The following is a 12,988-nucleotide window of genomic DNA, read 5'->3' as shown; positions in this document are numbered from 1 at the left end:
CATCTTCCACTTAACAGGTGATCAGTAAGTACAGGTTGCATACAGACTTGGCAACTTATATATTTAGGGCAAGTAGGAAACCATGAATTATTTTTAAATCCATGCATTTCATCAACTTTGAATTAAACTTATACATGTAGGCCCCAATATATATAAAATAAATGACACAGACATTTATATACCATGTTATGAAATTTTAAAAGATATTTGTGATAATGTCTTTCTCTGCCTTTCTTAATTTTATTTTTTATTTGAATGGAATTGTATTGCATATAAATGTGGTATAAATAACAGTCATCAGAATGCCAGTGCCATCCTGTATAAAATTTGGGAGGGTTTGGTAAATATAAGGAAGTTTATTAAAAGACTAAAGAAATCCCATGAGAAAACTGGAATGAGAGAAAGTTGAATGGGGGGTGAGGCTGGTGTCTGGAGAACTGGGCTGTGACCCCAGCGCTAAGTAGTAGCTAATGCATTCCCAGGACAAGTCACAGTACGACTCTGGAGCCTCTTTTTCCTCATTTCCAAAAAACAGCTGCACTTGATGACTGGAAAGGTTCCTCAAAGCCCTCGAAATTTTGTGATTCTACATGTGGTTCCGTAAAAATCAAGGCCAAACAAAAAGGCCTGGGAAACTTCCAGTGGGAATGTGTACGAGTTGTAGCCATTCATTTTTCAACATCACAGAGGGGCAAATGCTATTTTTTTATTTACAATCCTTCCTCTGAGCTTTGTGTACAGATGAGAATGGAAAGGAGAGATAGGAAAGAAGTCAGGAACTACATTTAAAACTGTGTTTTCCAACTTTTGGATTAAAGCAGGAAATCATTCCTCAGCCCCCAAACTGCCTTTTATTTACCTAACTATATTCACCCCCAGCACCCCGCCGAAGTTTCTTTGGACTTCCCCCTATCTCTGGGAATGCAGTTGAAGAAAACATTCATCTGGATGCAAAAGACAACATGTAGCCCCTGTGTGAGGCTCACTGGTTCATACAGTGATAAAACTGGTTTCTCCATCTGAGCTAAGAGGTTCCAGCAATCTTTAAATGTAACTCTCCTGCAAAATCACAGGGCATCTAATGCCAAGTGTGCAGTGACTAAAACCAGACGCAAAATATGAGAGAAATTCTGTTCAAAGCCTGCAGCATTAAAGAATAATGGCTTTACACATTCCTGATCTAATCTGAATAATACTCTGCAAATATTTCAGATGATTTTCTCACATCTACCCCAGACCAATCACTTGACTTTACTTAATTCATGACTTTACTTCATTAACATGAAATCCATCCATCCCCAATATATCCTCCTATAAGGTGATCCCTGAAAAAAGTTTCTGTGGTCACAAAATTTTGTATTCCAGGTATTCACAGTGCATATTAGTATCTCAAAAGCTTTGCAAAGTCTTAGAACAAGGATCAGTTGAATTCATTTGACTCAACGTTTCCCAGACTTACCAGGAAAAACCTCCCTCCCTCATCTCCCATGGCATACGTATTGATATCCCAAAGAATTGGTATATTCCACAGAACTATCTGGAAAATGAATTAGACCAACACTGTGGTCTAGGTCCCAGGATTATATCAGATACCAGGACTTGAGGTGTAGAGAGCAGAAATACAGACTAAAGATACAGCAATAAGGAGATCCAATCTTGTAGCTAACTAAATGGTTTTGATGACGTTCAAAGAATGCTTTTGCAAATAAACACGATATTGGTATACTGCAAGTGTGCCGTAAATGTAAAGAATAATAGTGGAAGAAAAGAAGCTACTTGCTACCCATCATCACTCTTACTCTGAAGGGACTCTCAAGGGAATAAACTCTAGATAAAAGGAATTATACAATTGTAGCTGATTTCAATGAGGATTTAGTCTAAGCCCCTCATTTTAAGATGGGGAAACTAAGGCCCGATGACCAATGCTAACTAAAATCTAGATCCTCTGATTGAGCAGTAGAAAGACTACAATTAATACCCACATCTCCTGACTGGCTCCTTGCCTGCTGCCACCCCACGCACTCTAAACTCTTGCTTGGATGATTGTCTGAAGTCCCCTTCATCCTCTGCTCCTCACCAATCTCGCCATTGTACTTTCCTTACAAGCATCTTAAATACCTTAGGCTGTATAAATTCTCCCAGAGATTGCTGTGATTAAATCAAAGGACTGTGAGAGCCTAAAATGCCTAGCAGAGAGATCCATCTGTACATAACAGGAGCTTGACTGGTTGTTTGGACAGTCTACTTTTGCCCGTACCATTCTCTGTGCCTTCTAGAACCTTGCTTTGAATTTTAAACTAGTAATTTAACACTGGATTATAAAAATATATTATGTAACTCCCTAATTTGTTTCATGAGAGCAAGTTCCAAATAAAACACCAAAGTCCATAAAGCCTAATTGTGATCACTCATAGTACCTATCCCAGTGCTAGACACCAACAGGCAAGCCAAGCAGTACTCATTGCTTAGCAATTAGAGCTGTTCAAGGGAATATTAAAATAAGTATTAATTCTACAAACTAGTAGTAGGAGCCCCTCCCTCCACCAAATCACATGTTGATGGAAAAGCAAAAACAACCAAGAGTATCTCTGATCAAGAAAAAAAGCTCAACCCATGTTAATCACGAGCACACGTCAACCTTGTTGATTTTCCTGGGTTTATATATAAAACACTACAAATATTTTGTTGTTGTTGTTAAGTCTTTTGGATAAAGGATAAGATGCCCAAGGGTATCAGTATAATAATTTGCTTTCTAGAAAGACAGAGAGGAGAAAGCGCAAGAAACAATGAGGAAGAATAACAAAGATGGCAAGCCAAATTCACAAGAAAGCCATGTAGTTCACCCCAAGCTTGGGAGCCCACAGAAGGCAGCCCTGAGTGAGGAGCAATGGAGTGCCACCTTTCTTTTTCCCAACCCTCAGGGGGCAATCAGTGAGCTAAACTGAACTACTCATTTGCAAAAATTGGGTTGGTAGGGAAAGAGCATAGATAAGGGTAAATTAAGCCAGCCCTATTTTCTCTCACTCTTTTTAAAATCCTTTAGCTAAAAAAAGACTCCAAATAATAGCATCAGCTGCTAAGCTAAAATGTTATCTGCTTGTCCTGGTGCACCAGCCTGCTTCCTGAGTGCTTTGGGCTATAGAGTGAGGAAATGGAGAAGAGATAAAAGTCTACGTAAAATTAGAAGTACTAGATCTTAGAGGTGGCATAACTTCACGACATCATATGGCCAGGGGACAAAGAGTCAGATAAATAGGGGCCCTATCTAGAGATGAGGCCCCAACAGGTTCACTGTCCAGCCTAAGTTCTCTACATTGACAAGGAAGAGGTTGTCTTCTGCCCCTAACACAAGGCATGTATTCTTCATAAGGATAAATTCTTCCTGGAAGCCAACGGCTCCACCCACAAGCCTGTACAACCAGAAAATGAAGGGATCACTCTGATTCCTCTGCATCCCAAGTCTACCTCAGCCTGGAAGGTGATAATAATTGTTAAGACACCCATCCCCACCTCACCACAGTACAAGAAATCAATGGCAATGGAGCACTACACCCTAGTCTGCCGTGATAAAACACGGGGGTAAAAATTCTGGCATAGGCTGAATCATGGACAGTCAAGAAGGTGAGGCCCTGGGGATGAGTTCAAATCCCATGTGCACCCCTTGATCACTGAAGAGCTTGTTTAACTTCCCCAAGCCTCAATTTCCTCATCAGGAAAACAAGAACAACATGCTCGCCGGAGAGCCATACCAAATACTCAGCATGGTACCTGGCAGGAGCCAAGTGCTCAGTGAATGTTAGCTGATATTAGTCATACTACACATTTTTCCACAGATCTTTCACAGATATCCTCTCTTAAATACTCACAGTATTGAGTTCCGAATCTATCCAATGGAAGCCTGAAGAAATGGCCCCAGAACTAGTGGGTATTTTTTGCCTCTACCAAAATGAAAGGTATTTATGTAGTTTTATGGGATTAAAAACAACTGCCATGGTTACTACTACTAGTCCTAGTCCTAGCAGCTCTCCTACCCTATTACCTGGATTACTATGCATGTTTTTTTTTTCATTCTCCTATTTCTGTCCTTCTTCCCTCTCTTATGTGTCCATTCACCCTCTCAGTAACTTGGGCTTTTATTTCCTTTGTAAAAATAGCCATTGTAGGATAAATGCCATCTCTCGCACTATCTGTGTGAGGATGGGCAAGTTTCTTAACCTCTCTGATGTTAGGTTTACTCACATGTATCTAATACAGGGCTATCATGAAGATCAAATAAAATAATACCCACAAGTGCTTATGCATGATAAACCCTTCAGAAACATGAGTTATTTCTCAATTTCTCATTACTATACAATGGGTTTTTGGACTTGAAGCAGTACTAAATTCTCTCCCTCCACTAAAAGGAAGAGAAAATCATGTCTGTCAAATAGTATGTATGAAAATCTAAATATATAAATAGTTTAGAATATTTATAAGAAGTTCACCTCTGCAAGGCTCATTTTTCTGAATGTTAAGACTATTACAATAACAACACAAAGCAAAATCTTCCACTCAGATTTTGTGTAGAAATTCTATTGTGGCAGAGGATTTACTTCTTATGACAGAGGATTTACTTATTTTAAATAAGTAAATTGCGGCAGAGGATTTACTTATTTTAAAATAATATCTAATTTTGGAAACTACCTGCTAGGTTTCCACCAGGAAAGGGTCATCGTTGACTTATGACATAATCACACATGGGAGCAGCTTGGGAGGAGGAGGTGGGTAAAGAAGGAGCATGTATCCCCCACCCTCAGCACCTAGCTGGACCCACTGGGATTCACTGTGAGGGGCTTCTGGTACATGCAAGCCAGTGGCAACGGAGGGCCTCAGGAAAGAGGAGGACAAAGGTATAGCCTTCCTGGGTTATTTTTTTCATGACTTACGTTGATTTTGTTACATGGAAACAGATCCTTTGAAGCAATTTGGAAGAGGGTAAATTAGAATTCAATCTTCCTTACCTGTTCCCAAAACAGGGCAAGAATGTGGGGGAACAGAGAGGAAACACAAGGACCTTGACTAGGAGCAATGTGGAGGTACAAATTAATGATTTCCTGATAGATCAAAGCCCTTGTTCCATAACCAATGTAGTGTTGGGCAAAGAGAGACACAAAGTTTTAAAGGAACCTGCAAACTAACCCACCTTATTCTCAGAGGTTTAGTAAGACTTCCTGCCAATTCTGAATCCCACTTCTCAGGCCTCACTTCAGTAATATGGAGCAAGAAGTCCATATTATATTTACTCTTCCCCTCTCCCAACTTGCATGATAAGCAACAGAATGAGGGATAGAAAGGGATGGATATATAGCCCACAAGATCTGAGAGAAGCTGTCCTTGTGAGGACTGCTGTCTCCAGCAGGGATAAAGACACCAGACTGGTGGCAAAATATGCCATGTATGTGATGCTTCTAATTTTACAACCCAATGGTTCCAACAAAGAATGGGGTGCAGTCGGCAGCATGAGCTCAGGCCACCTTCCATGCCTGGGATGATCCATCCAACTTGGACAACAATTAGTTCGGTGTACTGAGAAGCCCATTTCTGATTCAGTTTTACGAGAGCTTTGATTCTCTGGCCAAGTGCAAGCCGCTAGTTGGTGGCCTGGGAAACACAAGCAGCACAGGCTGGTCTGAGTGGGTTCCCGGCAGTGAAAAGTGCACACAGAAGGTCTAAAAAGAATGAAAGCCTCTGCTTTAGGAAGGTAAACATACTCAGCGATCAGTCTTAACTCTCTGCTTACCTCTGTGGCCCACTTAGAGAGAAGACACAGAATATCTGGATGGTCTGAACAGAGGTGTTAGGGGAGGACAGCTAGACATTGAAATAAAAAATTGGAGCTCTAGCTTCAGTTCTGCTACTGACTTCTCTGTGTGGCTGGCTACACACATATGATCCACACGCCATGGGCTCTGGACAGCTGCTTTGGGGTTCTGTAAGCATATACCTCCAAGCTTTAGTATCTTTATCAAGAACACATACATGCTAAGTGTATTTACCCCATGGTATAGAGGGAAGGATTGGCATGATCTGTGTCAAGAGCTGAGCACAGTGCCTAGTGTAGAGTAAGTCCCAAGAAAGCTTAGTGATTCACACAACTGCTTATAAAACAAGTGGGATGAATGAACTCAGTAGTACCTTATAGCCCTAACATGGATTTTATTCTAAACTTTGGGAAAGTGAAAGAGAAGGGGCTCTGGCATGCTGGATAAGAAATGTAGGCTCAGAATACAGAAAGAAAACAAAGGCAAGTTTTCCATGGCATCTATACAACAGTGATGTTTGTGTTTTATAATCTTGAGCTAACAGTAACGGATTATTGCCAGGCAGGTCAACTGGCAGGTTAAAATAGTGATCACAGTGCTTAGAAAGCACCACGCACACAGAACAAAGTCATTTTCATGTGGTTGGGGTCACATACTAAGATGCTGGTGACCTGTAAATTCTTAGGGCTGGAAAAAGCCTTTGGTTCTTCGAGGTTGCCCTGGTAAATCCTTCACCCTTGGATGAAGAATCACTGAATAAGTCAAGAACCACCCACACCTGTATTATTACTGTCATATGCATGGTGCTCCTTGAAGATGGGCCTCCCGTACACCCCATCTACAACTATTCATAGATTACTACCTTGTTAAAGTTTGAACAGGGTTTTTCCTATACATTTTGTGACTCTGCATCTCCTTTCCAATTCCCAATATACAATAGGACCTCCACACCTTGGCTAGCGTAAGAGGACAAGTGACAAAACAGAAGATCCCCTGGTGCTTACAGGGCAGAGGATGGAAATCATTCCAGTAGAAAGTGGTGCCTCCAGGTATACCCAACCCATGTCTCCTGGTTTCCCGGAGTTCTGCAGACTAGAGCTGGCCCACCCAGGGTGGCACCACGAAATTCTACACACACTCTATTAGAAATTCAAGTGTAGACAGTATCCTCAACTAGACCAACCTATTAGATATTAATGTTCAGACAACACCTACCTCACTCCAGACCAGCATGGTACCGAATATGACCTGTAACCCATCAAAGAAATTGTCCCCTATGATGATCACAGTCGCACCTCCCGTCGTCCATCCTTCACTCGGGCTGATGGCTTTGATACAGGGAGTAGCTGCTTTTCAATACACATGAAAAAGAGAAGGAGTCTGCTGTTAGAACCAAACTTTAATGATGGAGACTTGAGAAAAAGAAAAAAAATATCTTTTATCTTTTCACTAACAGAAAAGTCCCCCAAGATCTCAGCATTTCCTAGCTGCTTTAGGATCTGAAACCTAAGGGTGCGATTTCAGTTTTAAAAGCATTTGTTTCATTGTTTCTATTGACATACATATATTTTACCCAATCATTTTGAAACCTGAAATTTTATGAAATAAAACACAGAAGCAAAATTTAATTTATGAGATGCTAAAGATAAAAAAAAAATGGGTGGCTTTTTGGGACACATTGGAAACCTTATCGAATTGCTTCATAATTAAACATACTTCCTGAAAAGAAAATCGATAGATTTTTAGATAAGCATTTCTCTCCAAAAGGAAGTGAGAAAGAAAGGAGACCGGAGCAAGAAAATATTCTTGCTCCATGCCTTCTATCTGTAACACTAACACAGCAACGTTTCTCATTAGAAATCATTAAGATTTTTTTCAACAAATGTCATGGATCCCATTTTATAGATGTAAAGTATACAGGTCACTCCGGGTGAATTATGTAACTAAATAGCTGAGTCAGGGCTGAACCACAGAAAAGTCCCATGACCTTTGCTTTGTTGCCATTCCCAGGCATAAAACTCTAGAATGGACTTCTTAAAAATTTCGTATCTCTTCTCTTTCCATTACAAATGGCCCTTGGAGATGGGAAATAATTTGCAAATACCATGATTCTAAACAGACTGGGGGTAGCTTGCCTGGCGAGCATGGCATACTTTCAACAGAATTGTTAGGCATAGATGTTAGGCATAAATTGTAGGATTATGTTTTTGAAATGTCTGAGAGGGCACCAAGGAATTTTAACTCCACAATGCCATGTTGTTGTTCTCATGATTACTTTTATGAACAAGAACAAAGCAAAATTCTAAAGCAAGGGAGATATTGCACAAGGAGAGGAAACGAGATCCTTCTCTTTAATAAAAAGTTTATTAAGTATCCAAGACTGACTTTCCAAATATTGAAGCCAATGAGAGCACCAGTTAATTTTAACGGGAAAAAGCTGGAAAAAAAACTACTGGACTTTGTCAAATTTGGCAAAATGGCATGCTTTAACTTTTGCAAGAAGAGAAGAAAATACTAAGCCCAGCCCGGTGGGACCATTGTTCACGTGCCACCACAAAAACAAGTAGAATGGATTTGATTTTGATTCAAATTCATCTTATAAAATAGCACAGAGAAATTAGGAAATATCCAAACTAAACATTTCATGTTGGCTGAACTCATAGTAATACATTTACAACCAAAACTGGGCAGTTCAGATGCCTTTTCTCTCCTTCACTTTCTCCCAAAAACAAAATAATTAATCAAGAAAATGTAAATGATTCATGACTTGAAAATTCTTGTCCAATTTTTAACACACATAAAAGTTGTGATCAATGCTCCACAGGCACAGGACTTTTTCTTAAGCAGAATTTTTCTTTAAAAAGTAAAGAAGTTTAAAAAATAAATAAATAAATAAATAAAAATAAATAAAAAGTAAAGATGTTTAAATGCATGCTTGAGTATTCCCAAACCAATGGCAGAATATGATGCATGATTTCAAGAAATTTGTAAGAGAAATCAAGTACATTTAACAACTATGTAGAATTCCTAAAATAAAAGCAGTTCAGAAACATTCTAGTTAATGTCTCAAAATCTCAATTCTTAATTTCGAACTGAGTACTTAGTTGCTAAAGTAGAATAGAAAGAGTGCCATATCTCCAGATACTTCTGAGAATAGGATCTTGGTTTAACTGAACTGGTCTTCAAAGAGTCCTGCCTAGTGGCAAAGTGTGAAATCCAATGGCATCATTAAATGCTGACCCTGTGACTACCCTCATAAACAACAAAAGAGTCTTGATGTTTATTATCTGTATTAGGTTTCTTTTAATTTTTAAAATTTTATTTTTATAATCATGCAAATTTCTTTAGATAAGTAACTTTCTCTAGATATTTCTTTAAATAAGTAGGGACTCCTCCAGGCTTACTTATCATTGAACAAAAGGCGGCAGAACGGTGTTGGTGTATCTTTGAGAGACTCTCCAATAGTAAAGATATTCTGATAGCATGGTCAAGCTGGTTTTGGCCTTGATCCCCTCCCACTTCTTTCAATTTGTTATTTGTAAGATAAAGAAGGCATGTAAATGCATGTTTGTGTGTGTGTGTGTGTGTGCGCGCGCGCGCTTTCACACGCTTTCTAAAGAAAGTGATAATGTTTTCAAATTCTGTGAGCAACCAACCAGAAACAAAGTTAACTGTCAACTAGCCAGAGGAAAGAAAGATCATCAAGCTTCCAGAGATAAGCTGGTAAGGAGACAATATGTGACATCATCTTTGTAACTTTTAGAGAAAAGAACCCTTGAAGGAAGTACTTCAAGAAAAGAGTGACACATCCCTTGATGGATCCTACCTCTATACTCAACCATCCGTTATCCTCGCTTAGAGACTAGATGGCATTCTTAGAGCAAGGAAGTCATGCAGACCTTTATCTAAAGTTGGGCTTCAAAACATTCTAAAGGTGCTTCTATACTCTGTGTGTCATAGCAGTCTTAAGAGGAAGCTCTGTGGTATTTCCCCACTGGGAAGTCTGGAAAATAGGTAAAGGACTCATGGACTCTTCCACTGAGAAAGAGAGATGGGGAAGGGATGTTATGGCACTTAGTGCCCGGAAGTCAAAGATGCTAACTATCCAACAATGCATGGGATACTTCCCCCCAAACGAAGAACTCTAAAATGTCAAGAATGGTAGAAGACACTGTGACTAGCTAAACAGAGCAGGCCCAGGAGCAGTTGTTAAAAACTCACAGATCCATGCAGGCAAGGCAGAAAACACAGATGAATACAGCAGCTCAGAGTCTCAGAACAAACATGAGATGGATGGCCCCTGAAACCAGGAATTGGGGAAGATCTAGCCACTTGTTCTCCTACACAAATGCAGGCCCAGTGTGGTCCAGGCTTCTGATCTTTTGAAAGAAGCTGGGAACCAGATTTTTATGCAAATTTTCCAATCTTTTAATGCTGGCAACTAATTTAATTTTTTTGAACATGTAGGCTGTAAGCAAAATATTTATTGGCTAAATTTAACTCCCAGGTCACCATTTTACACTTTTATCCTAGTCACAAACAAACCTGCCAGACTAAAAGCAGCCCAGGAAATACTTGCAAGTGTGCCTAAAACTATAGGTACCCAAAAGTTCATTGCAGTATTAACAGTAAAATATTCAAGAGTCTAGGTGCCCCCAATTAGAGAGCAGTTAAATAAATTATGGTATATCCATACTACAGATTATTAGGAGGATCATTAGAATGGATGGAAAAGACTTCTACAAACTGACATGGAAAGATGTCAAAGTATGTTAGTAAGTAAAAAAGCAATAAACAGTGTGATCCTGTTTACTTTTAAAAATGACATCTATGAGCCTGTCTGTGCACCTGTGTTTGTGTGTATGAAGTTACATGTGAACAAAGGTCTGGAAGGATGTACACCCACTGTCCCCAGGGGGTCCATATGAAATAGTCACTGACTGGAATGGGGCTGAGGGGCAGAGAGACCATTAAATTTTACTCTATAGAAAGTAGTACAGTTTGAATGTTTTCAATGAGCACGCATGAAGGTAATACATTACATAATAAAAATTAAATAACAGAGCATTTAATTCTGTAAGAGATAAAGATTGTACTATTTAGAACAAATTGATACTAATTAAAAAAAAAAAAAAAAGCCCAGCTGTGCTGACTAACAAATCCTGAGCCTCTCCTCTCTCTTCTTTCTGGGTAAGCTTTACTCTGAGGACACTCAGACCACATCTGAAGCAGCCAAGGACTTGTTTTTCTTTCACTCAGGATAGCCAAAGAGACATGGAGAGGAAGCAAGGAGAGATCATTTTTAATAGTCACAGTGGATATGTTCAGTAGAATTTGAAGGTGCAAAGATTTATAAATGAATTCAATTCAGCCCAGGAGTGTAATAATCAATACAATTCTATCTCCATGAAAATATTATGAAATTGGGGAGGGGATTGGATTTGATTAGAATACAAAACCACTTTCACCAGCCAAGTCTTGATTTAATTAATAAAAGATTCTTCTTCACCAGTGAATTTTCACACTCTAGGTAACCACAAGGACAGAGAGCCAATTCCTCGTTCTAAATCTCATTAAAAATAAAAGTTGAAGTTGATGGGTTTTTGCCTTTTTTTTTTTTACCTCTTCCGCCACCCCCAACAGCTACCAAAGTAGAGGAGATTTTCTTTCCTTCAAACTATGACAATAACATGATTACCCCACCACAGTTTAGCATAATGGCTCTGAAATGCTCGTGGCACATTGCAGAGTTAAAGTGGAAATTATTAGGTAGCTCTTCTTTGTTATAATAATGATCACTCCACAAATAAAAGCTCTTCTCCCAAAGGTACTGCAAGGCACAAAATGCTAATTCTGAAGATTATGTGTGTGCTTTTATTAAATATTACCATGCCCTGCCTGTTTGAGGGCTTCTCTGCTCTGATTGTTTTATGAGTACCCATGTTAATGTCATTCCCATCTTGCTAGCAGCAGGCACACATTTTAGCGTTTGTATGAGAGTTGATCAAAGGCCACGTGCTGGGGGAATTGCTGAGAAAACACGGACAAGCGATAAAAATCTAACAGATTAATTGGTTTAAATTTCATTTCAGGGTGTTGAACTTTGGCTCGGGACTCTAATACTACACCGTGAGTCAGGGCCTAATTACCAGATTTCCAATTTGCTTCTGAACAATGGCCGTGGTGAGTAGAAAAAGAGAGGGAAGAATGAGAAGGAAAAAAAAAAAAGAAAGAGGGAAGGAAGGAAGGAAAGAAATCGTTCAGCCTCCAGTACATATTTAACGACTAATGTTCTGTGTGTAGACAATCCAGAGCGTTTATATTTCCTTCCAATAGGCACGTAAGGCAGAAGAAATCACGGATGCCCTCAGCAGTTTAAAATTCCCTGATTTACAGAATCAATGTTACAAGATTCAAGTGCCTGTTCACTCACATCGGAAGCATCAGGCTCTTTATAGCAAGGTGAATTTGTAAGTTAGAATTGCGCCTCAGCCTCCAATAGAAATGATCTATTTCGCTGATAGAAAGCAAGGGCCAGGAAAGCCATGTTTACCTCGGGGTTTATGGGTGGCCTTGGGAATAAGGGTTAATTGAGCTCAGAGGTGCCTGCCCACTGAGGTGAATTAGTGGTGTGTGCAGCTATCAGCAGGGTCCTGGAGCTGCTCTTACTTTTGCTTCTGAAATCTTTGTACTGCGATCAATGCCTCACTTGTTTGGGATAGCTGTGTAGATGACCTGGGTGCAAGATTTATCATCTCTTATCACGAAAATGGGGCTTTGATGACAGTTGATGCCCTATTATGGAAGCCTCATTAGAGATGCATTGTTTGGCTCTTTTCTCCATTCCTGTATTTAAATATGCTGGGGAAACAACACTTCCTCAATTGGTAAAATGTATAAATTTAGAAATGTTCTAATCCCCTTCTAAATCTCAAGATAAAATTCCACTAAAATGGATTTTCCAGCTCCATTGTGTATAGCATATGAAAGGATGTAAACTCTCCTCCTCCAGTATTCTGTTAGCCAGAACTCTCTATTAATGAGTGTTTCTGTGGAGCAGATAACTGATGCTTACAATGGAGGTGAAGGTGCTGGCACCCACCCTTACTGGCTCCTGAATAAAGACAGAAAGATGCAATTATGTTAAGTTGATTTAAATTTCAGAGTACTACAGTATTTGCCAATGG

At 39.5% G+C, this 12,988-nt stretch overlaps 1 protein-coding gene across 3 annotated transcripts in view; it reads right to left on the bottom strand.

Annotated features, from left to right (window-relative positions):
• Positions 1–12,988, bottom strand: part of EBF1 (EBF transcription factor 1) — a 392,876-nt gene that overhangs the window by 91,476 nt on the left and 288,412 nt on the right. For 2 of the 3 annotated variants that reach the window (XM_028106689.2, XM_028106688.2), the window contains exon 9: positions 7,017–7,147. In XM_028106689.2, the coding sequence (XP_027962490.1) occupies positions 7,017–7,147 (131 nt within the window). Of the gene's footprint in view, positions 1–7,016; positions 7,151–12,988 lie in introns of all 3 variants that reach the window. The other variant, XM_028106687.2, reaches the window with a different exon arrangement.

The sequence above is a fragment of the Eumetopias jubatus genome, unplaced genomic scaffold (genome assembly GCF_037043125.1).
Source record: "Eumetopias jubatus isolate StellerSeaLion01/CBP00866 unplaced genomic scaffold, mEumJub1_p1.0 scaffold_5, whole genome shotgun sequence".
In the NCBI taxonomy this organism is placed as follows: Eukaryota; Metazoa; Chordata; class Mammalia; order Carnivora; family Otariidae; genus Eumetopias; species Eumetopias jubatus.
Note: the sequence above shows the minus strand (reverse complement) of the source record. Positions and strands in the feature narration are given on the sequence as shown.